Genomic DNA, 27,714 nt, shown 5'->3' with positions numbered 1-27,714 from the left:
AGAAAATGATGCTACAAAGAACCTTCTGCATGCCAGAGCTGCTTCTCGTGGCACCTCTTGCGATGAAATCATAGGGAACAGTGAGCTCACAGATTTTGTACAAAAATCATGTAGGGTTTTTCTTTTTTTTTGTGATGGCTTGACATTGTTCCTTTTCCTTTTTCCTCTTTTGAAAGAAAGATGTTTTTGGTGCCACATTGCAGGCACAGTTGTGGTGACCTTACTTTGTATGAATATTTCCAGCATCCCAGGCTCTGCTGAAGTGAGCAATACAAACACACCTTGCAGCAGCCCCTGAGCCTCTGAGGTTTGCCCACATGGGTACAAGTCTCCCATGCAGCAACTTTTGGCTTTACAGGCAGTTTCTTGTTCCCATAGACTGATGCCCATGTATGAGTCATGTCCCAGCAGGAGCCTTGCCCAGTGGTGTGGATTGATGCAGGATGAGTTAATGTCTTGTTGAATTAAGAATGCATTGTCTTTTCTGCCTCGTGTTATATTTGACAGTTGTTTCCGGTCTGATATGAAGTTTTAACCAGATAGTATTCTTCCTCTCTTTAAACCAGTGTGGATGGGTTATTGAAGAACACTGAATACTAATTTGACCTAATTTGAATTTATTCAGAAAGCAATGTAAAAGTGATTAAAGTTCTTAAATGCAGTGTGAGCCATTTACTCTTGGGAGAAAACAAGAGGAAAAAAAAAAAGTAAGCTTACAGTAAAGGTATTAATAATAAAGGATGATTGATATTTTTGATATAATGAAATCTCATTTCTATAGTTACAATTCTACATGCAAGATAATTACTTCTCCTCTCCATTCCTGTATACTCTACTATCCAACTGGAAAAGGAACAGTGTAACTAACTCAATTGTGAGGAACTTTTTAAATTTAGGAGTGAATTTTTTCTTATTCTCTGACTGATGAAAGATATTAGTCATGCATAAACTAATTTTCTCCATCTTTTCTTAACCACCTGCTGCCTGTGTGGTGTTTATGCTGTTGCTGGCTGCTGTTGCAGTTGTAATAAAACAAGTAGGGGCACAAAAATCCCTGTTGCATTTCAGTATCTGGGAGGCAGTTGAGTAAGAGGAAGTGGAAATTTTCTGATGGTACAGGAAGTGCTTTGCCCTTGAAACTGGCCAGGTCAGAGTGATGCAAATTCAGCAATGCCCTGGAGTTATGAGATATTGTGAGCAAATAAATAATAATTTATTCTCCTGTGATGGTAGTGTACAAGTGGTGCAGATGCTCCCACCTTTATAAAGTTCTGTTTGCCTGCCCCTCCCTAGTTTCTGATTCCGTCTTAATTTAGAATAGGCACATTTGTTTATGTAGAGAAACTTGATTATTTAGGTTTAAAATTAAATAAGTTTCACAGTGCTAAGGATTCAAAGTTATCCACTGGTAAGGATGGGCTGCAGGTCCCCCTCTGTGTGTCATGCACATGGGGACATGTTTGTTGCAGCTGGATTTTTTCTGAAGTGAGAGGTGAGATTCAGCTTGTTGAGTTAGGGGCTCTCTGCCTCACTGAGAATGTGTTGTCTGTCACCAAGGTTTCATGACCCCAGTTTATATGAGGAATAAAACTGTTCCTCATTGTGTTAGGCTGTCACGTAAGTAAAGGCAGAATGGCTGTTTACAAATCCAGTATATCCCATATCCAGTATATCCCAAACTTAGACTCTACCACATGACTTGACTGGTGTTAGGGAGGTGTCTGCTAACAGAAGAGTTGTTTGTAGTTGGCCACCGAGTGGCACTCCAGACCCACCAATCTAAGAGGGGAAGGATTTATTTCTGCCATCAAGGTTCAGGGCTCTAAAATACAATTATTGCAAGCATGTAGACACCATTGAATCAAATTGGACTGCTGAAGGTTAAATTACTATCTTCAGAAATGTTGTTATAATATCCATCTTGACATTTCATTATCCCAGTACAATATAAATATCAAATTTGATTAGCTGTCAAGCAGCAAGAAAAATAAACCAAAATATTGCCATCATTTTTACTCCAGAAAAATAGTAGGGGATATCATTATAAATAGTGGGCTGCCAAAGGCAGATCAAAGTTTAAAAATATCAATTGAAAGTGGTATTTGGTTGGGTAGCTAGAATATTTTTGCCCCCAGAAGGTGCCATTATGAAGAGTGTTGGTGTTGAAGGCAGATGTTCAAGCTGCTGCATCCATTGCTGGATATAACCTAGTTTGGTTTGGGCAGTGGTAGCTTTTTCATCCAGCTTTAGTGATGCTTCCAAGATTCATTTCAAGACTGAGACTTTCACTGTGTTTACAGGACCAAAAGCTCCCAGTAGTTTAACTAAGATTTGTTTTTTAATCATGCAGTATTCAAATAAAACATCATGTTGACCTTCTTGGCGAAACCATTTATGGACAACTGGCTGTACCCATATTTCTAAATTGAGATACTACAGGTCAAGCAAACCTTTGGTGTGAATCAAATTTGAATCACCCTAAATTTGAATATGGTGCTTTGTACTGGAATTTAAGCAGTGCAATATTTAAAACATTATTCAGTGTCATAACAAGTCATCCATCATACTCTGTGGATCTAGAACTGTTTATAACAATTTTTATTACTGTGAACAGTTTCTAGTTCATGCTATAATTACTATTCAAACTACGTGACATCAACCTAATTCTCTCTTGTGAGATTAATGGGTAATTCCAGCCTACTGTTTTGCATATGTGACTGTGAAGGCAGCTGTTGGAACTTTAGCAATGTTTCTGAATAAATGCTCTTGATAGAGTTCTAGTTCCAAGTGAAGATAAGACATCTCTGCAGCTAAAAAAGAATTATGATTCCCTGTGGAGCTGTGTGTGTCACAGAGCATTGTTGAGTTTAATGACTGTGTTTGAAAAAGTGGGAAGAGTTGGTCCCATGCACTGATTGTTTCCTTGTTTCACATGGTGCCTAGTAGTGATCACACAGCTCCAGGAAGGACAAATGACTGTGGCTACAGACTGACATTGGGCACAGACATCATCCAGCTTTTCTCAAAACAGTCTTTTAAATGTCACCTTCCTATGATGGGAGGCCACATCAGACCAGGACTGAAATTTCAGTTTCAGCTTTCTTACTTTTTTGGTGTTGGTTTTTCATTTTTGCCTGCAAATGTCAGTTGTATTTTCTGTTGACTTGATATTTTCAGGAATCTTTGATTCTTTAAAGTTATGTTAAGTGCACTGGTGATGGTAGGCGCTTTCTCTGACTTCTTGGGATTCCAGATATTGTTGTTTGCTGTATTAGTATACAATGTCTTTCCCCCTTTTTTCACCTCCTCTGTCATCTTAGAGTGATCTCATGCCTTGCACAATAACTTCTCTGAACTCAATTCACTAATCTAGCTTGCCCAATCAAGTGTGTCATGGTCTTTGTGACCATGAGCTTTCCTTTCCAAGAGGCTTCATCATGCTGGAAGACTTTATGAGCCAGCAGAATGAATTTTGATCCTGTTCAATTTTGGTGCAATTACACCTATTACTATGGTGCCTGAGCCACATTAGGGACTAGCAGAGTATTTATCTTGGCTACTGGCTCTTACTCACACTGTGGCACCACAACTTTGCTTTCATCTCTATTGGGAGATACTGTAGTAGTACTCCCACATTTTCCCATGTGACCTCCATATATATATACTGTGCTCTGCATAAACCTGGTGTATCAGCATCTGGTTCTATGTGCTAAACACAGATTTCCTCACTGAAAACCCTTTTAAAAACCTTTTTTAACGTTTTTGTCAGGAATCTGTGAGCTTTCCAGATTTCCATTTCAGAGACCTTTGATGTGAGTGACCATGGACTGTGCTGCTGAAGACAGAGGTGAGGAAGTAAACATCTGAAAGGCTTCACATAATTTAAAACCAGGGATTGCTTCAAATGACAGACATCAGTGCCCAGGAGACTCTGCTGGCCACTATATTTCTGCTTCCTGTGCTCTGTGCCAGAGGTTAAAATTGAGTTTGTTTCTTCCACATCACAAATGCTGGTGACCAAGTGCAGAGCAGGTCAAACTTGAAACAACCTTCCTGTTAGGCAGTGGCTGGGAATAACCTGGGGCAGGATGAAATTCCTCAGATACACGTCCATATAATTATTTGGTATTTGAGTCATGAACCAGAGCCAGGCTTTTGCAGTTGCTTCAAGTCATTTTATCGGCTGGCTTATCTTGGTATGATAGATCTGACAAGACCATATTACAGGATTCAAAGTTTTTGGAAAGGTATTACTACTGCTTTTGCTGAGAAGAGATTTTGTTTCCCTCTTTCATGTGCTAGTAGGAATGTGTGTTTTACCTCATGAGAGTTACCAGGGCCGGCCCCCAGCTCTGGCCTTGGTTTTCTTCTGGCCAGCTTTTATGCTGTCTCTTGTTCAAGGGTGTCAGAATTCTCTTCTGGTTTTAAGCTGTTGCTGTTTTCCATGAAGTCACTCAGAGGGGGCAGGGAACACCAGTGCTGTGCTCTGCTGCCAAAGCATCCAGTAAATTCACATGGGCTGACAGGGAGCACTGGGAACCCCAAGGTCAGTTCTGCTCTGTGATCTTGCTAGATTCCTGTTCTCTGTTGCTTTGCTCTTAAAGAGTTGGACACCAGTCTGTCTTTTTTTAGTTAAAAAAACCGCACCACAGACCCCACCATTTTCTTAATAACTTCAAGCTGATCATCTGTTGTGATGAGCTATAGCTCCTTTCAACTGAGAATTCACTGTGACTTCAGAATATGAGGTGTTGGGTGATTTGGCAGTGCTACGCATGGTGACTGTACATGTACCTAAGTCAAGGTGTTTGAGTGTTGTGAAAGCTGCTCCATGTGTCTTCAGCCATTTGTATGGAAGGATTTGTGTTAGTCTTTTGTTGATTCTTTCAGAATTTTTCCAAGCTTTAGATGATTGTGCCATTTGGCAAAGTCTGGAGCTCTATCTCCTTTTCTATACTTGCTGAACACTCTTGGATAAAAATTTCTCTTCTGTTCTTTTACAGTGTGTGCTTACTTAATTTTCCTTTCAGAAAAGAAGTAGGTGCCTGAAGGTGGCAGCTTAGTTGCTAGAATCGGAGAAAAATCCAAGCAAGATGAAGCCTGCTCTTGCCATTGCATCCTTGATTTAATTAGATTTTAGTTATACCTGACATAGAGCTGTGTAAGAGTTTTAAGCGTTAGCTGGAAAGTGTGAAGGACATTATGTCTTCTTTGCCTAAAGCATAAAAGGAAAAAAAGGTTTTCATTTTAACAAGAAACTCCAGAGCAGTTTGGACTCTACATCAAAGAGCAATATTTGGTTTCATGATGTCTTCCAGACAGTTCTTAATGCAAGTCCAAACCCAATCTATAAGTAGTAGCCAAAGTGATTTTTGCCTTCTCTAAAATTCTCTCTAGCTAAACCTAGCTGTGCTGGTTATGTGTTTTTCCAAAGGGCAACAGCCTGATATAATGGAGAGTAGATTTTGCTTTGGCCTGTGGTACCGTGCCGTCATCATTTTGGACCCCCTCCAAGAGAGTACAGGTGGCAGTTCTGCTGGGATCTCACAGCTTCTCTGTTTTTATTAGCCTTTCTGGCTGGTATCCTCTACTGTATGACCCACCCTTGAGATGCACTTTTTGGATCACTTCATGGAATTTCTTCTGCTCACCTTCTAAAATTTCATCCTGGTATCTTAAATTAAAAATGTCTGGGTAAACCTTACAGTGCTCGTTCTAGTCATTGGTTCCTGATCGCATGAGCTATGTTTGATGTAAGGAGCACAAGAGTGTCTTTATGGATTATCCAGGGACATCCATGCACTTCCCTGTGACAGGTGTGCTCTGGTTTGCAATCCACCCTCAAAACAGCTGCATATCTCCCAAGAGCTTTCTCCAGGTCATGTTGTGGTTCTTTATCTGTTCCACACATTTCCAGTCTTCCCCAGATGAAGTTGTAGTTTCTATAGGTTCCACACTCTGCCTGGGTTGTGTCCCGGGCAGGTGCTGCTCACAGCTCTTTCCATCAGCCTTCAGTGCAGGCAGTGCTGGGGGGTGAGAGGGGCACTTGTCCATTGCCAGGATTGCCCTTTGCCGGGAGCAAAGGTTGGAAGCAGAGCAAATGGCAGGCATGAGGGGAAGCAGATGCAAGAAGGTAGTGGAGTTATCTTGCTTCATATGTGCCTGTCCTCTGTATTTGTTTATTCTTGAGTGTTTATGTAGCCAGAACCTGCTCTGCCAAGAGTCTGGGTGTGGAGGTGGTGCAAGGCCACTGCTCCCCCGTCCCTCACCGTGCTGGGAGACACCTCTCTAATGACACTGTGCTGTCAATGAGGCAGTGTCCCAAGGACTGCAGTCATTGGAAAGCTGTGTCTCTTTTTGCAGGAATAGCACTCTGAGTGTGGCTGCTGGAGCCCAATTTCTGTTCTGTTAATTGCACTGCTTCCTCATAAATTGCCCTTGCAGTTTCCCTCAGTAATGCCATTCATCACCTCTTTTAAACTCTGAATTTGGCATATACAGGGCCATGTAGGCAGCTGCTGGTTATATTTTAATGATACAGCTTGCTAAATGCTTCTTTAAGAAGAGAAGTGTTATAAATAATTCAGTAGAGTTATTTTGCAGTACATATATATGTCTGTCATAGCCTGTTGGAATGGCAGAGTGTCACTTTAAGGATGCAGAGAGGAAGCTGTCTGTTTGCACTGCTGAACAATTTGGGGCCATAGGAACCTAAGGCTGTGACAGGCATTACGATATGATGCATTAATGCCATTTCTGGGTGTTACGAGTTCATCCCCACAGGGGCTGTGCTGCAGTTGCATGATCTTGCTGCCATGGGAGGGGCTGCCTTATTTTTGCTGTAGTTGATTTTAATGTGGAGATTTTTATAATGTCTCTGGTGCTTTTGTGAGAAAGGGAGAGGCTGTTGTTTTATAACTACTTTAAAAAAATTAAATATCTGACCTTGCTAACAACAAAACATGAAGAAAAATTACATCTATACTGTCTGCCACAGTAATTGTTTTTTTCAGGAGGGGACTAACCTTTTTTTCAGCTTTTTCTCCTTGAAAAACAAAAGGTAAACAAGATCCTACAAAGAAACATCATGTGTTGGCTGCTCTTGCCTGGAGTAAGAAACGGTGCAGGGGTTTTTTTCGTTGTTGTTGTGGGTTTTGTCCCCCCCATGAATTTGCTGTAGATGCAGTATGCTTTCTTGTAAATAAGATTTCTTCCCAGGAATAGCTAGGTTGGTCTCTTCAGATTTGATTTTTGCATACATGGCTTGAACCATAATGCTGTTTGTGGATTTGCACTGTAATTAAAGGATCTTCTGCTTGGTTTCGGCCCAACAAGAGATAGCAATTTGTTTTGATGAGGAGGCAGCAGAAGAAAAGAGTGGAAGGCTAGAGGCAGATAATAGGAAACAAATAATGTAGTCTGTGCTTGTACTGTAAATATCTGTATTTTCACATAAAGTAAATTCTTTCTTACCCAAAATGCTGTTTGCTTTCTATTGTGCTGTCATATTTAAGCTCATGCATAAATAACCTAAAATATATGGCATTTTCTATTTAAAACCATTTAACCAGAATAATAACAGCTTTGGTGGGAAATGAGTGTTAGGAGAGGCTTAGCAGAGGCTCTAATCCTTGTGTAAAAGTACAAGTACAAGTACTCAGTGTCTCATACCAGTGCTGGATCAGGCTCCCTGGGAACAGGAACACTGCTTCTTTAGGCTACATGGGGAAAGCTACAGAACTTTACATGATGAGTGATTCTTTATTTGTTAATGCACACACTAATTTCTCTTGCCAAATTTCTGCCGGCATTTTTAGATACTGAGAGAATGGTCACCTTTTCTTAAAATGCTTGATACGTGTTGCTGTCCATGCTCTTTTGAAAATCTCTCTGTCAATATGTCAAAGCAAAGGGGGAGAGCACTCCAAACCCATGGGCTTTCTTGAAATGCCTGGAAGTATTTGGTTCCTTGTCTCTGGGAAGAGAAACCTTCCTCTATGAACATTTATTCCTGGCTTGGCCACTGCTTTGTCAGTTCAGACACTGCTTCTTTATTCTTCTTTATTGTTCCTTTCTGTCTGATCCTGAAAGTGCTGGAGAAAATATTATGCACTAGTTGTACACTTTGTTTGATATGATCAAGGACTATTAAGCTCTTGAAAGATTTGATTATTCTATTAAATAATTTTAAAAACTATATTGAAAATTGTAACTCTAGGATGATGATAAATGGGACTGAGTTTCTGCTTGTTACAGAGCTGGGAAACACCTGGTTAATGGAAAATGTTGAAGTAATTGCTTATATGGAAAAAAAATCACAAGAGATCTGAGATTTTTACCATCTATGTATTGGAGTCATAGCCATATGTTGATTTTTAGGTGGTGAGACCTCCTTGAGCTTATTGTGCTACACAATGGATTTTGCTTCAAGAGAATGTTATAGGCATCCTGTGTTGTAATCCTGTAATGTTAAATTCTTTAGGAATTCTTTAGTTCTGTTGTCATGCTGAAGAGCCATTTCAGAGTCAGTGTTACTTTATCCAGGGCTGGCCCTCTGTCCCTGGTTAGGCCAAGCAGCAGCTGGGTAAAGGTATCTGAGTGTCAGTGGCAAAGTCCCTGGTGGGCTCTCCACTCCCTATGGTTTGGTCATGGCCCAGTGACTGCCAGGCTGCAAACTGGAAGGTAAAAAATAGAATTATGATGTTTTTAGCTGCTGGTATTCATTACTGCATAAAGATGGTAACTGTGAAAAAACAGTGAAGGATTTCTTTATTTTCATAAGGATCTTTTTTCCGTAGAGCTCTAAAATTTGCACCAGATTGTCCTTTATCAAACAGATCAACAGCAGGGCTACTCGCTATAGATTTTCTCTTTGCAAAGTCAACTTCAGGGTCAGTGGAATCTATGAAAATTAATTTTCTGCCCTTTGTAAAAGCCATGACCTCTGCAATACAGAGAAATGAACTGCGGATATGAAAGGAGCTTCTAGGAGCTTGCTGTACAACTGGTGTGAATAGTGATCAGTCTGACCTGCAACCATCTGAATGCTTCTGGGGCAAGCTGCTGTAATAGATGACATAAATTGCAGCAGTGATAAGCAGAGCTGTCCCCAGAGAGGAGGACCTTTGCCCCTATCACCTTCTTTCCTCCAGACAGTCCTCCACTTTGGAGCGCTGCTTTCCAGGCTCTCCCATCCTAGGTTCAGTGTTTCCTTTCATCTTGGCTGAAATTAGCACTATAGAAATCCCCATGTCTCAGTTTTGCTGCAAGTGGTTAAGGGCTGCATTTCTGGCTGCTTTGCAGGCTTGTCACCTTAGAGGTGAAATACAGCCAAGAGATTGGGTTGGAGGCAATGTACCTTTTCTGGGAGAGGTGCTTGGCTGGTACTGTGATTGAATTAATCAGAAAAGGAAGGAGGCTCCCTCTGTGACACTGTGAAAAGCCTCCTGATGCAGAGAGGAATTTGCAGGAGATGAGCATCTCTGGAGCCCAGAGAGCCTGATGAATACCCAGTTCACTCACAAGGCCTAAGGATCACTTTCAGGTCCTTCTGTGCTGGTTGGAAAAACATTATCTAAATGCAAAGTGACTGTACTGAAGACACAGGCAAGCACTAAATCCATTGTGAAAACAGGACCTTGGAGGCACTGTGAACCATGGCTTTGGAAATGAATTAAAAACTGTATGGCACTGTTGTCTTCCATCATTATACTCTTTGGGATGTATTTATTCCTTTAAAGTCTTCTGTTTAGTCTGCTAACATACTGTTGCATTGTTGAGTGGGAAATTTCTGGTTTAATTGTAATATAGTGTGATAAACCTTAGAGGCAGTGAGGTTGTATTCTTTCTTGTCTGTGTAGAGCCTACGTTGCCATGGTCTGGATCCAGAATTTGATAACACAAACAAGTGATAAATCAGACATATTTATCTAAGGACTCATTTGGCAATAAAAAGAGTTGTTTAACTATATTTTCTTCTTCATAATGTGTTTAGTGCTTTTTATTAACTTGAAATATGCAAGGTCTGTTTTTCATTGCTGCAGTGTAAGTGCTCCATCCCCGTGTAGGCACTGTATTTCTTCTTCTCCAGCCTTCAAACAAGACTTTTCCTGGAGATGCTAAAATTTTTGAGAGCAGGAAGAATCTCAGAGGGTTTTGTTAAGTCATGGAACTCATTTCACATAATGATTCATGAAGGAGATGTAGAAGTAATGACAGAGTATTTTAATCAGAGACTTTGCGGGATGTGGGTACAATTACATTTGTATGGGGTTGATATTTCTGTGTTCCCTGTACTCCTCAGGGAATGTGTTACATTTGCAGTGTGTGAATGATAGGAGAAGGACCAAATACTGCTATTTCTGGGAGTGTCTGTAGTTTGTTTTGTAATTTTTTCTCTTTTTTTGAATGGTACTGGTCTTATAGCACTTGGGGGAGGAAGAATTGAAATAATTTTATGAACATTACTTCTGTTCTTCCTGCAGTGTAGAGCTGACACTTCCTTTGATATACAATCCAAATTTGTAGTCATCTCCAGTGATTCCTGAAGTTGGCTCCCTTCCCTTTTGTTCTTAATTTCAGGTGTTGTCAAGTTGTGCCAGGAATCAAGTGCAGTTGAGATTTTTGGTCTCCAGAACTGAATTTCTTAGTAACAGAGGTTTTGTTCAATTTTATTACTTGGCATCTTCTTTTGAAGGCAAGAACTAAAGGAGAAACACAAGGATCTCCTGGGGAATGCATAAAGAAGGGAACCTTGAGGACAGATCTCTTACCCATAAATGATAGTGAAAAACATGAATTCTGTGTGGCTTTCTGGAAGTGCTTCAGTGCCCAAAGTCTTGGAGACTATGTAAAATACACATGCCTCCATGGAAAAGGTGGCTGAAGTCGTAACTGTTCTTGTACTCCCTCATTGCATGCTCCATGAGCTACAAAAATTTTTGTAGGACTGATGCCAAAGTGAATTTTCTGTGGGTTGGAAAGGAAGGGGAACAAAGTAAAAGTGAACAGTCTGCTCCCCTTTGTGTCCATGGGCTCCTTCCCTCTACCATGAGACAACAGCTGTGAGGAGCCCAGGACGAAGAAGCTTTCTGAAACATGATGAGGTGCTTAATCAGATTTCCGTGTTCGGTTTCAACCTCATGTGAATAAAGAATGTGTAGTGAAAGAGGTTTGTGTGTACTTTGTACATAAACATCAAGGTAGGTGTCTACTTGCAGGGGGATTGTGGTCATGCAAATTTATGCCACACTCTCCTGGCAGAAGGGATATTCTCAGTGAGAAGGTTTTGAGGTAGCAGAGGAAAGGTTTTGGAAGGACTTTGTGTGAAGGAAACTTCCAGAAATTGCAATAATGGCTACAGAGTGGGTTGGTTTTCTCACCTTCCTGGCTGCCTCCACCTCTCTCCTTGCCTGTGAAGACTCCTGAAGGACAATGGGAAATGAACTGGCTTATCCAAGTATTAATTTCAACCCAGCAGTAACTGAGTAGAGGGAGAGGAAGTTACATGAGGCAATGAAAGGAGACAAAGGAGGAAAGTGATCTAAATAGCAACATAAAGAAAATATTTGGGAATAAAAGTAATCATCGACTTGTACAATAGGGTGTCCAGCAGCCCTGCTGAGGTTGTGTGTGATGGATGTATTTGTTCATTCAGTTATGTCTTGCACAACAACATTTTTAAATTACTGCTAGAATGAAATTGATTTCTTGAGTTTTAAATAGTGCAGCGTAAATCTTCCACTCACACCAGGACCGAAGAGTCTCTGACTGCAAGCTCACTGCAGTTTGCCAGTCCCACTTGATTTCATTTCAGATTCATCCCTGCAAGCCAAACCACAAAAAGAGCTTCCTGTCCAGTGGAGAATGAAATGCAAGAGGCGATCCTTTTGTTGCTAATGGGAGGCTGCAGGGAGCAGAGCTGGCTCCTGCTGAGGTTGTATTTGGGCTTGGTTAACTATTTTGCTGGTGAGGCAGAGACTCCTGGTCACTGGATATAAGTTAGATGCCCTTAGATCTAACTGAAGGCAGTATTCTAATACCTGGGATAGTTTATAAAAAGACTTGCTGAGCAGCAGCCTGATGTAATGAAAGGTGAAAAGCTTGGATGGTTGTGCTTCTCAGGATTCTATTCCAGGAGAGTTTGGCTCACTGCTTTATTTACCCCACACTGGCTGTTTGGCCTGTGGACTCAGCGGGCCTTTTCTGGTTGGCTTTTTTTCCTCTCAGAGCTTATAAATTAAGCCATCAAGGGTAATTTTTTTCTCTTCCAGTAGGTTTATTTATTTATTAAATCTTAAACTTGCCAAATGCTGATGTGTTTTCCCATGTTCTCCTCGAGCAGTGTGGGGTAGTGTTGCTGATGGGGCTGATCATGTAGGGTAAGGAGGGTTCACTCCTGTGGGCATTCTGCATGTTGTCTTCTGTTCCTCTTCTCAACTGCCATCAGTGGGAGGCCTGGCAGAGCTCTCCTCTGGGAGGATGAAAGGTTTATTTAGCTATGAAGAGGGGTTCTGAGATGTCTTTGTGCTTTTGGTGTCTTACTCAGAGTTGGGACATTATCTCAGATGTGCCCTGCACTTTGATGCCAGTCATCTGCAGTGCCTGGAGTGTTTGTCCTGCACAGTGTTTGAGAAATGAGTAGTTCTTCTTGGGTGAGCTCTGCCCTCAGAGAAGCCCCATTCCTGAGATGCTGCCCTGGACTGGATGTTGGGACACCCACTCTGGATCACAGTAACTCACCTGTTCTGCCTGCTGCCATGTTAAAGGGCTTTCCTAGGCAACTTCAGAAGCAGCAGCACTGAAATTGGTATTATGTTTTTCTTTCTACTGGGGAAGAGCATTTTTCAAGAAAAGGTATTTTCACAGTGCCCCAGCTCTCCCTACTCCTTTGCTTGCTGCAGCTTCTGAGAAGCATGGGGGCTGTAAAACCTGAAAGAACAATGATGGACCAAAAATGAAAGCTCTTCTGTCCTTCAAAGGCATTTAGTTGGGGAACTATATCCAAAGTGACTATTCTGTGCTGTCCCTTTATGCCTTACTTGTGTGGTGACCCCTTCCTGGGGGGCATCTAAGGCAGGATCTGCTGCATGGTCGCAGCTGAGAAACACATGGGAAAATAAAAGCACCTGCAAAGGGCTGCTGTGAGCCTGGCTGTGGGGACAGATGGACAACTGGAGCACCTGCTGACCAGCAGTTGTTATTCCTTAGGAGTTCTGAAGATGTAAAGAGCCAAATGCATTTCTTGCTGGGCTTGTTTATTTTTTTTGTTTTCAAGGGGGAATTGTAGCATGACTGTAAGACATAAGTTCAGCCTTGGTCCTGCAAAAGGAGTCAGATGCTGTTGACTTAACTGCTGAAGAGGTGCTGATGCTTCCAGCTTTTTCTGGAGCTATCCTTTGATTCCTTGGAATAAATCAGACATTAACTACTGATGAATGTTTTTTTTCTCTCCTAATCCAGTAGGCAGCCCTAAGAGTTGATGGTTATTTTCCACTAAATAGTTGCCTAGCTCTGTCTGTTCTCCCTCTGAATTTTGTCTCAAAAATAAAACAGTTCTTCACATATTTCTCTAAGCCACATTATTGCATTTACTGTTTATTTCTTTGTGCTGAGGAGCCCTGCCATTCCCACAAAGACCCTTGTGTTCGTGCTGCAAGGCTTTGGCTGGACACAGGCAGTGTGGGTGAGGAAGCAGTGACAGGCAGAGGGAAACTGTGAGCCTTTTTACTTGACTGAGTTATTTTTTAGGTCTTAAGCAAACGTTGCTTGAATGCAGTTCGTGGTATTTGCTCAGTGATCCAGTGGAATGTCTGGGATATTTTTGTTTTTCCTTCAGAGCCAAAAAGCAGCTTTTGGCTCTAAATCCCAAGCTGCCAGCCTGAGGCTGAGTCACTGTGCTTTAGGCTGAGGAGAGCTGAGCTGGTGTGGTGAGACAGGTACCCTGTCCAGCACAGAGCACTCCTGCTGTGCCTGGAGCTGGATGTGTTAATTAAAGATGTTGAAAATGACTCTACAGCTAAATCTGCTTTTATTAACATGAAAGCTGTGCCAGAACTTACCAAGCTGTTGGACAGCATGCTGAAGGCCTGTCCCACTTGTATTCCAGCTCCACTGAGGATAAAAGAAAAACTAGTTTCAGCCATCAAATCTGTGACTCTTTGGGGAGCCCTGATTCTCCCCAGCCACTCAGCTTGGAGGTGCCGCCGGGGGCTTTGGGCACACTGTCATTGCAGGGAAGTTGAGCACAAGTTTCCTGAGTAGCAACTTCTTGCAGAGGTTCCCAGATCTTGTGATGATGTGGAGATGAAGCTTGCTTTGTCCTGGCTGTGACAATATGTGCCTGAACTTTCTCATCCTGCATCTGCTTTTGTGCTGCAAACCCAGGGAGCATCTCCATGTATGTGTTCTTGCAGCAATTTTCAACAAGACATGCATACGTCCTTCTAAACCTGCTTTTGGCTGCTGTTCTTCCAATCTCCTCTGCATTCTTCTTTAAAACTTCTGCAGGTTTACCTGATCTTTGGGCTGGTGTTTCTTGGCTTGGTTGGGATGAACTGACAAGCTTCAGCCATTGGACAGGTTTTCCAGGGAGATGGTGGAGTTGTTATCCCTGGAGGTGTTTAAGGGTGTTTGGATCTGGTGCTGGGTGAAGTGGTTCAGTGGTGTAGGGGTTGCAGTGGTGGTGCTGAGTGGATTGTGATCTTGAAGGTCTCTCCCAACCCTGATGTCTCCATGATTCTGTGATGGTTTGCTTGCTGACTGGAGGGTCTGTACCTGTGCGTCTTAGCACAGACCCTTACAGTCACTTTCTTCATTGCCACGTATCCTGAAGGTGCCACAGGAGCAGTTCTGTTTTCAGGAAAAAAATGTCTCATTACCTCTGCTTGCCTCACATTTAAGTGAGGCAAACTGTCTTGATCAAACATAATCAGTAGCAACTAGACCAAATTTGAGGCTAAAGGAATGTTTATTTTAAAACACCGATAAACAAAAGAGACAGTCACCTACTACTAAGATTGCACAAGATTCAAGATCCTCTAGTGACTGCAAATATGCGGAGTAAATACCTGCTAGCTGAAGGTCAGTGCTCTATTTTTTTTTTTTTATTTTCTGTGTTGATTTAGCTGACAAAGACCCTCCTTATGTATGGAAGTATGGAAGAAATACATATATTAAATAAATAAGGAGTTAATTTTATATATGATCTTTTGATCATGGTCTTGAATAGTGAGAGAGCTGAGAGTCCTGTGAGGTATGTGTCCCTGTGCCAAGCTCCTGTGCCAAGAGAGCATCTGTCCTCATGTAATGCAGTAATTATGGGTCTTTACAACTTGGATCTGATTTCTTGGAGCACTGATAGTCTATGGGCTGGGGATAGGGAACAGAAGGAGAACAAGTCAAATGACTGCCTAACTTCAGGTGCCCAAGTGAGGCTTGTGAGGTAGGGGCAGTATGGATATATGATCCATTGGGGAGTCACATCTGAGGTCAGAGACACATGCAGGAGCTAAGCTGCTCTTTATCTGCTATGAATTGCAAGTGAAAAATGTGAGATCAATGATGAAAGAGTATGAAAAGGATATGAAAAGAAAAAACCCCTTATTAATTCTGACAAATCATAGTGTGCTAGAAGTTTAAATGTCTATGGCAGCTGCTCTACTGATCTTTTCAAAGTTGGTAAGCTCTTAAACATAGTTATTAAAAGATATTTTCACCATATGTTATTGGATTGAAGGGGCTGAAAACAACAACGTCAAAATACTCAGATATTTCTGTCTTTCCAGGAGAGTGCATGAAAAATGACATCAATTATTCTTCATATCCTTTGACATGAGACATCTCTATGTGTCACATGGGTGTAGCTGCATTACAAAAGGGCAAAGGCACACCATTTTTCAATTGAGGACAGTTTTGCCAGACACTGACACTGGTGTTGGCAAATCTCTAGGGTGAAATAAGGAGCTCTTCAGAACATCTTGGCTTTTACAAAATGTTTGGATGCTTGCAAGCATAGAGGTGGTGAAGCCTCAAGAGTATTTTATGTCATGCTTGGTGACAGTGGCTTGCCAGGGGATGAAATTTGCCATAGAAGGGCAGGAAAGAATGTGGATAATTTTTAACATGCACAAGAAATTTTTGTGAGATGTATGTATCTTCTAGAAATTTGTGGAACAGGTGGAGCACACAAAGGACTAAAAGGGCTATAAAGAAATATACTCCTATCCCTGGTAGAAGATATGATAGTAGATGCCTTCACTGCTTAAGGTTAACACAGTGGCATTAAGCTGAATTTTCATTCCTTTTCTCCCTTAAAATAGTGTCCAAAATAAGTAAAGGCTGCAACAGCATCATAATTTACTTGTTGCAACCAACCTGTAGCTACTCTGCCTTGCACTGAGACTAGAATCATAGAATCATGAGAATCAAGTTTGGAGAAGACTTCCAATATCATCAAATCCAACTTTGACCAAACACCACCTTGTCAACTAAAAACCATGGCATTTTGTGCCATGACCAGTTGTTTCTTGAACACTTCCAGGGATGGTGACTCCACCACTTCCCCAGGCAGCTTGTTCCAGTGCTTAACAACCCTAGAGGGGAGGGAATAAAGGTCCTGGCCTCACTGTGTATACGATGACACTTGCTATTGGACATGCCACACTTGCACAAATAAGTAATTTTCCTGGACTAATGTTTACTGCCAAGTGAGTTCCAGAGTTTCAGAGGAAGAAAAAGCATTATTGAGGTGAACTTTTGCTGGTGGTCAGAGCTGTATTATCACAGATGTGCCTTTCAGCCTGCACTGTGGCCTTGCTTGTCTTTGTCAATGATCACTCTCTGGTCAGTAAAGCTGTGGAGTTGATGCTGTTCAGGCACTTCAGTGTGTTTTCCTATGTGCAATGATAGCTGTAACAACATCACTACTGCTACTACTAATGCCTTTCTGTGCCCTTCACATCTCAGTCTTACGATTATTAAAGATGAAATTCTGGGGTTTTTTGGGGTCTTTTTTTATAGTACCTGCTGGCTTCACACTGATGAGATATCAATGATTTTACTGGGAAAGACCACCTGTGGGAATTTTTGCCTCAAAATAGCTTTCTTTTCCAACTGATAATGAAAGGGATTATCTGTTCTTTGACCCTTGCTTGGCAGACTTGGAAATTGAAAAGGAAGGTGGTTGTACTGTACTAGCTTCACTGTAATGGTGTGGTCAGGGGTTTCTGAGCATTTAAACAAAGGTGAGTGTGCTGTGAGATGTGTCGAGGCAGGAGTCAAAATGCAAGAGCACTGCTTGTGGAATAACCTTGTGATTCTGAGCTCAGGGAGAAGTACCTTTCTGTGAGTCAAAGAGTGGAGGAGTCTCCCCAGCCCCTGTATCCCTGTTCTGTTTTGGCAGGGGACCATGCTGTGATGAAATGTTAGACATCTGTCTTCACCAAGAGCTTCAGTGATGCTACTCTTGTCAAATGCTTGTGTCTCAACTAGGAAAAAAAAGGATAATTCATTTTAAAAACCAAAAAGTAACAGCACTAGTAGGTGTAGATGTTTCTATATAAGACACAGCGCAGGAGAAACTTTAAAGTTGAGGTTTTGTTTATTCTTTCCTGTGAACTCCTTATTGTAATGTCTAAGCACCTTATAAATATTTATGGATGTGTCCTCAAAGGAAAAGGAGATTTATATAATGGAGGTTCAAAGTGATGTTAAAAGAAGCAACTTTCCAGAGGTTCCTACACAGTTATACCGTGACAGAACTGGGACAGTAAATCAGACCAGTACATCCCATTTTGGTAAACAAGCCAGAATTCCATCCTTGTTATTAGTTACTTTTGCATTGGCTGCTTAAAGAGTAATTCACTCCTTTTTTTTTTTTTTTCTTAAAATACAACTGCTTTATTTTAGGGAAGTCCATTATTTTTTGCAGCTTCACTCTTAAGCAGGCCACACACACTGATTGATGGCCAACAGGAGGTTGCAGTTAGCTGCTGCAGAGGAACAGAGGAGAACATTAAATTCAATTTATGCTGCTGTGTGACAGCTTGCTCTGATTTTGCTCCTTAGCTGCTGAAGGTGTTGGAGCATCACTTGGGATTCGTCCATGCTCAGAAGCTGATGCTGTGTGTTGGGGTGAATTTGCAGTGCAGAGCTCAGCAACACTGACTGAGGAGTGGAGTTGCCTTTGCTTTCCTCCCCTCTCCGCATCCTTGTGCTGCTGCTCAGGGCAGCTCACGAGCTGGCAGCAGCTTCCTCTTTAGGACAAGCCAGCAGTGGAACAATTCCCTGCATCCCCTCTTGTGCATCCATGAGAGATGCTGATTTCTGTGGTCTCCAGGTGACACTGGGCTTCTCCAAACAGCAGCTGGGGGGATAAAATGTTTGCCGTGGTGGCAGCTCTCTCCTGCAGCCAGGGATTCAAAGCTGTATTTGGCCAGTGACAAAATGCATGAGCAAGAGGCTATTTCGCTGTTCCTTGGGGTTTAAAGTCTTTGTGCAAATCTCTTTGTCATTAGTGAAGGACTTGAGATGCTGCAATGGGCTTTGAATTTGACCCCAAGTGTCAGGTTACAGTGTTTGTCTTTTGTTAGTTGGCTTGTGAGTATGAAGCAGTGCTGAGCGAACCTTTGGAGAATATATTGAATGTGCAGATTTGCGCAATGATCTTGCTCCATTCAAAGCAATCTGACTTTGGATATATGTTGAAATACCCCCCAGTATGCTGTAGACACATTCCTCTTTGGTCTTGGATGTGCTGTTTGTATGTGTTTAGTTGGCACTGTGAACTCTGAGGTTTTCTTTTAAGTTTTTCTACAGTACTTTAGGGAACTCAACTCTCATCACTAATAAAATAAAATAAGGCAAAACACTGGTAGGTCTTGCCTGTTAACTGTTCTAGCTGTTGTGTTTCCCACTGTTCCAAAAAAAATACAAAGCTTTATAAGATTCAACATATTCCCAGTGCAAATCATGAATATTTATAGGCAAAGAATAAGACTTCCCATTTTGAAATGTTAGTGCTAGGAAATTGCTTTTTTGGCAAGCGTGATTAAGCCACACAGACTTCCTATAAAGTTTTGTAGGCTTTTTCCTTAATTATGGCTTAATTTAGGCCTCTGAGTTTAACAAAACGTGTGAAACTTGCAGCAAAATATTTTTCTTGTGGAAAACTGTTTGCATGGATTCCAAATCCCGTATTTCTTGTGGTTATGATTTTTTAATATGCTTAAATGTGCAAATTCCTTGTTTTTTCTACACATTTCTTAACACATTTACAACATAGAAATAACCTATACTGTGTGTTTAATGCAGAATTTTGAAGAAATTAGTTTGAAAAGTGCATGTGATTACTTTTTTCCTCCAAATGCCTTGAGTAAAATGTAGAGGTTCTAAGACATCAAGCAAGGGGTAAAAGATTCTGTCTCAAACAGTTACTGCTGCAGGAGATAAATGAGGAACAATTTTGCTTTCATACAGTTGTTCTTAAATGCACCATCCTGACAACAGCAAATGCACATCCTGACAACAAATAAATAGAATAATCTGCATAATTGCATTTATGCGGCATTGACCTGTCTTTCCTGGAGAAAATCCCTTTTCCCAGATAAAATAATCTTCCATTCAACTGTAAGTGGAAGGAAGCCTCATTAGTAGCTGCACAGATTTAGGGGAATGTTTCTACACAGGCTTAATACAGAATTTTGATGTGGACCTCCTAGTGAATTTGATATTTGGTGAACAAATTTCTGTAAAGGCACTAAAACTACCTTGCTTTCTTTTACTGATTGCCTAACAGGGTATTACTCAAAAGGACTAGACAAGAAAGGAGAGAGATGATGTGATTAAACTTAGGTAGATTTATTACTAGATTTTTTAACAGCATATTTTCTTAAATGGATGTAATAAATATCTCAGCCCTGCTCAAAGATAAAGTTTTGAACAGCTTTGAGCTATTCCTGGCTTAATACTTAAGTAGAAGTAGCCAAAGTGGTGGAAAAACAGGATCATTTTGGAAAAGAAACATTCAGTTTAAAATCCTCTACTGTCATCATGCTTTTCAGACCCCCTGCAGCCTTGCATTATCAAACTGAGAATGTCTCCATCTCCCTAATACTAATGTTTGAAATATGATACAGAAAATCATCTGAATAAAGTATGAAGGAAAAAAAAGATGTGGTTTCACATATTTTCACATAGCATCACAGCTACCTGGGACCTGCTCCAATGGCACTTGCCCTTGCTAAAATGAGCTTAGGGATAGTCATGGGCTCTCAAGCTGGGCTTTCTAGGGGAGCTGAAGAAAGTGGAATGCCTTGAAACTCAGACACTTGGGCATTTTTAATCTCTGGGTTGGAATGGTGAAGTCAGCATTTGCAAAAGCAAATATTTGGAAAGCAGTTTGAAAACTGTTTTACTGAAAATGATGCTGAAATCGGAGGGTTTGTGAGGGGAGATGTGTGCTTTTATTTCCCCAATGGAACTCCCCGGGATGGCAGAAAGTACCACCAGAGTCTGCTCTGTGTTTTCACCTATCTTTGTTCTTCTTTGCAGGTTACATATTTGGGTAAGGTTTCCACAACAGGGATGCAATTTTTGTCAGGCTGCACAGAAAAACCAGTCATTGAATTGTGGAAGAAGCACACGCTCACCAGGGAGGATGTTTACCCAGCTAATGCCCTTCTGGAAATTCGCCCTTTCCAAGTCTGGCTGCATCATCTGGACCTCAAAGGCGAGGCGACAGTGCACATGGATACCTTTCAGGTAGCACGTATAGCCTACTGCACTGCTGACCACAACGTCAGCCCAAACATCTTCGCCTGGGTCTATCGGGAGATCAACGATGACCTGTCCTACCAGATGGACTGCCACGCTGTGGAGTGTGAGAGCAAGCTGGAGGCCAAGAAGCTGGCCCATGCCATGATGGAGGCCTTTAAGAAGACTTTTCACAGCATGAAAAGCGATGGCCGGATCCACAGGAACAGCTCATCGGAGGAAGTGTCTCATGAATTTGAATCTGATGATGGCTGACTGAAGTCATTCACAGTTCAGCGAAGGCAGAAATGGCTTAGGGAATGAGAGCTGATAGATGAATAAGCAACAATTGAAACTGGGTAATGAAAGGACTGCCAAACACTTGTCTGACCACCTTTTTAAATCAGAAGAGCAATTTGTTACCTACAGATACGCATTATTAAAGTAATTACATTGCATTGAAATCTGCTGCTGTTGTAAAAGTGAGAAGATCTCCCTCCCCCACCTCTGTCACCGTCCCATCACTGTCCCTTTCTTGTCTCTGTAGTTCAGGTGCATACCATGAAGTGCAGTCATTCCTGTTTGTCTTATGAGACTGGTCAGGCAATTTTATTAGTTGCTTCTCTGGCATTCCTAGCTGCAGGCTGATGCTGATGCACAAGAGCAAGTAGGCCTGGAAAGCCCTAATGGTTCCTGAAGAATCTTTCCCCATGATGCATCACACAGATCCTTTGACCATATGTAGGCTAAGACAGCCATACACAGCCTTTTAGACTAATGGCCTGGCATTCTGCAGTTAATTCACATTTCACAGATAAAAAATGAAAGTTGCTTGTATGTACACATTATATCATATGCTATCCTTTATTTTATTCATTGTACCTATTTTCTTAATGTACTGGCTGCCACGTCTTTCACCCAACACCAGTAGTTGCAGTTTCAGACTATGTACTGCAGGATACCAAAAAGGGGTGGGCAGAAATACTCCCTGGTGGCTGGGGGTTCAGCAAGTCAGCCCTGCTGTCTGTGCATTATCCTACCCTGATGTGCTCCACAGGAGGGGGCCCGCTGGGAAGAGCTGAGGGACGCTTGGGTGTGTCAGTGTTAGAACTGTGACTTCTCATCAGCCTCAGGTGTGACGAGATCCGAGCACGGTGGGCACCGCTCTGTGTCCCCCTTTCCTCATTGCTGGGCGAGCGGCCCTGGTGGGATGGAGCTGGCAGTGTCTCACCACACAGGGCTGCCTCACTGGAAAGATCTAAGGAAATGGTCCCTTAGGAGTCAGGTTTGAACAGCTGTTCCGGTTGAGAACCTCATGTTAAGATTCCCGTATCTTTCCTTGTTCACAGATATACAGTCATGCCTTTCTTAAATGCAGATGTTTAATAAAACTCAAATAAAGGAAAAACTTGTTTCACTTGATATTTTTTAAGGCTGAGAGCAGATCAATAGTTTGCAAGTAATGCTGCTCCTTTGTACAATTTTGTTTGTAATTATGGTAATGTTAGGGGCACTAGGGCACCTTACAGAAGCCTTAAAAGAAAGCTAATCCAAGGAGATAGCTCTGTGTCTGTGTTTTGTATCTCTGTGTTTGTATGTGAGAGTGTATGTGTGAGTCCAGTGGTAAAGCATGTAGATTGAGCATGGAGATGTATTGAGGAGGGCCCACACCTCTTGAAAATATGCTTGTTGCTTTACAATGTATGTAAACTGTTCTCCAGCATAAATGCATTCATACTTTAATAAAAAAAAAGTTTTGAGTTAAACCTTGTTAGTTTTAAGCTGTCTTTCCAATATAAACTCTGTGGTTTTGTGTGTGTGGGTTCTGTGTTTATTTCATTTAGTGGAACGAAAATGTTAATTTATTTCCATTTAATTATTGCATCAGTCTTCATGGGAATTGCTGTTAACATTTTAATATTATTTTCTTTTCAATATTTAGGTTAATTATTGCTGTGAGGTTTTGTTTTGGTTATGAGGGGGTTGTGTGTTTTGGTTGGTTGTTTGTTGGGTTTTTTGTGGTTTTTGTTGGTTGGTTGGCTGGTTTTGTTGGTTATTTTGGATTGTTTTGGGGTTTTTGTTTGTTTGCTCAGAGGTTGTTTTGGTTTTTTTTACTTTGTGGATTGGGGACATGATTTATAACTTTTGCTTAGCAGGAGGTGGCAGAGATTACCCCCACTCCCAACCTGACCAGCTGAAATGAACTCTGCTGAGTGGGAGCAGTATTGCCTTCCTTATAGAAATCACAGCATGGTTCAGGTAGGGCATTTGATGGCAGGATGGGGAATACGCCACCATGCTGGCAGCTTCCAGTTTTTCTCTGAATTTTTGAGTGACTCATTGTTTCCAAATACAGATCTAAAAAATGATTTCTCTTTTTCTTCCCACAATGTGTACTGGGAAGTGGGGAGTCATGTATGGGCTATATGCTGGTCAAAAAAAAAAAAATCTGGGTCCTGCCGTATATATAGTTGCCTTTTTGATCAAAGGCAGAATTAGCCAAATTTCCTTCAACTTTTAACAAATTATTTTCTTTTGCTCAGAGCTGTATTTATATGTTAGTTTCCTGACTTATTTGGATGCTCTGCCACCAAAGCTGCTATGAATGGGTGTGTGGAATCCCTAATTCCATCCTCTCACCCAGATGTCCCTGCTGACAGCAGAGGGGTTCGTATGTGAGCCCCAGGTCTTGGCCAAGGGCTGCTGGAGTGTGGAAGGGGCAGGAGATTCCCAGCCTACCTCACACTGGGCTGAGGTGCCTCCTGTCAGCTGTAGTGGGTGAGAGAGAGTGTAGAGAACTGCAGTGGGTGGTTTGAGTTTGGGATTTCCATTTCTGGAGTAAATAATTAGGAGAGTGGGATGTCTTCCTGTCATGGGGTGGGTGTGATCTTTCTGGCTGACACAGTCTGCCCCTCTCACTCTCCAGTCCAGATCAGAGTACAACTACACAGAAATCTGGTCAGCAGTGGTGTGGCAGCAGCACCAGGGCAGTGACTGTCCCCCAGTGCTGGGTCCTGGTGAGGCTGCACCTCAAGAGTGTTGTGTCCAATTTTGGGTCCCTCAGTATATGACATTGAGGCTGTGGATTAGCTTAGAATTTTGCATGAAAAAATAAAATATAAAGGAGAAAATTCTAGTCCTTTTATTAGAAAATCAGACCCTTTGAAACATGAACCAGCTATTTTCTAATAGTTCAAACATGCAAGAGAATATTAGGGAATGTGAACTGCAGTTTGTCTTTGAAAACATGAGATTTGAAAAATAATCAGTATCATGAGTTTGGATCCTTAGATAATTTGGAATTCAGGCCAAATCTCTCTGCATTATCAATTCCAAATGTGTGATGCCATTTGCAAGAAGGAGAAATGCTTTAAATCGTGAATTGCTAGCATAGCAGTTATCACTGATTATCAGTTGCCAGTAGATACTGGAATGAAATATCAAGTTAAACTTTTACTTCAATTATTCTGCTGGAAAAGAAAAGTCACAAAGTTTCCATCAAGAGTAATTTCCAGTTGACTAAAGTCATTCCTGTTCAACTACAAAGAGTCCAGTTTTGGATCTCACTGCATCCTGCTGTGGGTTGATGAGTTCCTTCAGTGTCAGCCAGGAAAACATGTGAAGGATTTATTTCCCTCTTGTGCTTCTAGGGGAGAGTGGAAGGGGTCTGAGTGTCTGTGCATTATTAGGAGTGTGGAAAAAGCATTTAGGTCGTTACACCTCAACGCCACTACATAACATCACCATGGTTATGCCAAGGGGATTTTCACTATTTTTCTAACTACCTTAAGAAAGGGAAACTGTTACTCTGTATAGAATGAATTTGTTCAGTTTTCAAGCTCTGAAATCTAAATATCTTCTGTTCCTACCAAGTCTTCTGTGGAGCTGTGAGTGAATGGTAGTTGTGCCATGGGGAGAGTAACACTCCGCACTAGTGAGTATAGATTGCATGAGAATTGCTTAGATGTGCATGGGGGTTCTAGTCCAGGGGGATGGAGAAAGGCAGAGAGTAATTTCTTTCATGTTTAAACTCAAAGGCTCTGAAGAACAGCTGAATGTTTTGTTTTGTTTAAAAAAAAGAAAAAGAAATTACCAAAAAGACAAAAAAAACCCCTCCCCAAAACAAAACCCTCTGCAGCTGGTTCCACTCCTTAGCTTTTCTGTAGGGAATGACTTCAGTTTTACATGAAAAAGCAGTTGGATTTTGCCAATGACTTTCATTTAATTTTCCTAAAACTTACAGATAAATGGTATGTGATTGAGAAGCGTTTGATACCTAAGTGGCAACCCCTTATCAGTCTCTTAGAAAACGTTAAATACGTTATTCTCGGAAGTTTTGAGACTTCCGTGTCAGTGAATTCACGGAATTTTATTTTAATTGTAGGGTTCTCTGTGTGTCTGTATACACGTATATGGATATATCTGTTCATACATATCCATACACACCTTGAAACATGATCCTTGTTAAATATCCTGTGTATGATGGACATATGTAACAGTAGGTGGATGTGTCAAGGCAGTCTTGCATGTTAGTCTTGAGATGAATGTTTTACTTATTAAAAGGTTCTCCCTTTTACAGTAGGAAACAAATTAAATTGTCTACCTACATGCAAAATTTGATGTACCATATGCATTATTTACCACTTACCACCAGAGCTATCCCACTCCATGCCCAGTTAGCTGCTCTAAGAATGATACATGGTTAGGCTAATTTTTCCCTGTGGCAGTGAGTTATTAATTTGTACATAATTTGAAGTGATAACTTAAATATATGATTGTTGTCCTGTAGACCAGAGTTTACAGTAAAAGAATATATCCTTTAGTGAAAGTAGAAACACTCATTATACCTTTCTTCTAATATAATTTTAAACAGATACAGGGTGTTTTTAAAAGTTCCTTTTTTGTTGAACTCCATTAAAATGCTTCCTCTCTCTCAATGTGCCATTGATCATGGTTGGCTGGGGAAAGGCCAGGTTTTCCAGGGAGGTGGTCCCTCCCACCCCAGCAGCACACAGACACTGGTACTGTGCCCCTATGCTGCAGTGCAGAGTGTCTGCTTTGATTTCCTTGAAGTTTGGGAAGACCTCTCTTGTGTGGCTGCAGTTCATTGTAAGTGCTCTGAGAAGTTCTGCAGTTAGGATTGTAATTAATTTTGATCGGGGCTGTTAAAGCAGATACAATGATTTTCTGAAAATAAGTGTATGTTTGGAGAGATGTTACCTTGTCTGCTGCGGTGCCTTCTCTGAAAAAGGGTTAAGAGATGTGTTGGAAGCAGAGGTGGGATGCTGCACATGCTGACTGTGCTGCAAATGGGATGAGCTGGCAATGGGCTGGTAATCCTGAGGGAGAGGGTGGGAGGGCACAGCAAGGTCCCAGCTCTGATGGCAAAGGAGTGACTCTTAATTGCTGTACCTGTCACATGATGCAGAATCATCCTTTCCCAGAACGTCCCTTCCCCAGGGGGCGGTTACTGTGCAGACTGGAGCATCTCTCTCCTTCCCAACTTCTTCCATTGGAGTGGGAAGATTGCACTAGCTGGTAACTTTTACCTGTTAGGCTTTGATTTGCATTGTGCTTTACATACTCTGTTATTTTCCTGCAAATCTTATTGCTCTCAGAAAGAGAGGAGACATTATAATCCCATGAATAATGCATCATGTGGCTGGTATGTTTTCCTGCGGGCAGTATAGATTTTCTGAGAATGATGGACAGGAGTAGATTTCATTCTTAGTGAATTGTAATTTTATACAGTTTATATAGGTCATGTGAATGTGGAAAAGTTTGCTATTCCTATTTCAAATTTGTTATTTCAATTTAGTTACCTCTCATTTAGAGAGTAGAAATAGTTTTAGACATAATTACTGAGGATATAATTAATCAAGGTTTTCTTGCACAGTTGGGTTAAATTGTTGTGGTTGAGTGCTCAGTACCATGCCAGCGCTCCCTGGCTCAGTCTCATCTTTAATGGATTCCAGATCTCATGGTTTCAAGTAACAAAAGCTTTTCCAGATCCCAAGACAATAATGAAATACACAGAGGAACTTCAAAGGAAACTCTTCTAGAAAGGAAAAATGAGGTTAAATGATGATAGTCAACTGCAAGATATTTTTGTATCCATAAAATATGTCAGACCTCTTCCAATGCAGGAACAGGTGAAATCTGAAACTGTGCTTGACTAACAGACCATGCTTCACACCTGCCCGGGCTCTCCTAAATGGGCTGGGACCTGATTTTCTCTGGGATTTCCAGGTAAGTTCCTTTATATCTTTTCAAGTCAGCTCTGGCCACACAGACTAGCAGCATTTGTGCCTCCCTTTCCTGTTTCTAGCAGTCCTTGCTGTTGGGTAGCAGAGGAATGACCTGGGATGAGCTGGAGGCAGGTCTGTGTGCGAGGAGCTGCGGGATCCCTGCACCCACTGCTCTGCCCCAGCCTGGCTGTCCTGCTCTGCCTGTCCCTGGTGTCCCTGTGAGGAGGTGGCTGTCACTTCCAATGAGCCCTACTCTGCTCCCTGGGCCATTGCAGTGTCTTCTGCAGGTAGCGTGCTCTGATTAAATTTGTGTGGCCTGTCAGAAAAATACATTGTTCCTTACCATTGCTGTGGAAGTGTGTGGATGATAATGCACTGGGCTGTGCTGTGCAGGGAGGGAAAGGCTCCTTCCTGCAGTCTGCAGAAGTTTAACTGCCAGGAATTGCCCAGCGTTTGATAATTAGCACATTACAGGTCTCTGCTGGGCTGCATCCACCTCTTTCCTGTCTCAGGTCATTCATGCCTTGGTGTCAGGGGGACGGTCCCAGTGGGCTCACGTGTGTCTGGGAACCAGCCAGGAGCGGGCAGAAGAACATAGTGGGACCAGGCCAGCCCTGTCACCCCTGGCTGTTTGGTGCCATCACAGGCCAGCCCTGTCACCCCTGGCTGTGGAGTGCTCCCACAGGCCAGCCTTGTCACCCCTGGATGTGGGGTG

The 27,714-nt window shown here is 41.8% G+C and overlaps 1 protein-coding gene across 1 annotated transcript in view; it reads left to right on the top strand.

Moving 5' to 3' along the window:
- The window catches only part of PID1 (phosphotyrosine interaction domain containing 1), an 84,730-nt gene extending 62,228 nt beyond the window's left edge, over nt 1-22,502 (top strand). The window contains exon 3 of the mRNA XM_054282698.1: nt 20,551-22,502. Coding sequence (XP_054138673.1) covers nt 20,551-21,027 — 477 coding nt within the window. The 3' untranslated portion in view covers nt 21,028-22,502. The remainder of the gene's footprint in view (nt 1-20,550) is intronic.
- Nucleotides 22,503-27,714: the final 5,212 nt, after the last annotated feature.

The sequence above is a fragment of the Melozone crissalis genome, unplaced genomic scaffold (assembly GCF_028551555.1).
Source record: "Melozone crissalis strain CALT ecotype California unplaced genomic scaffold, PUWL_Pcris_2 ptg000034l_1, whole genome shotgun sequence".
In the NCBI taxonomy this organism is placed as follows: Eukaryota; Metazoa; Chordata; class Aves; order Passeriformes; family Passerellidae; genus Melozone; species Melozone crissalis.
Note: the sequence above shows the minus strand (reverse complement) of the source record. Positions and strands in the feature narration are given on the sequence as shown.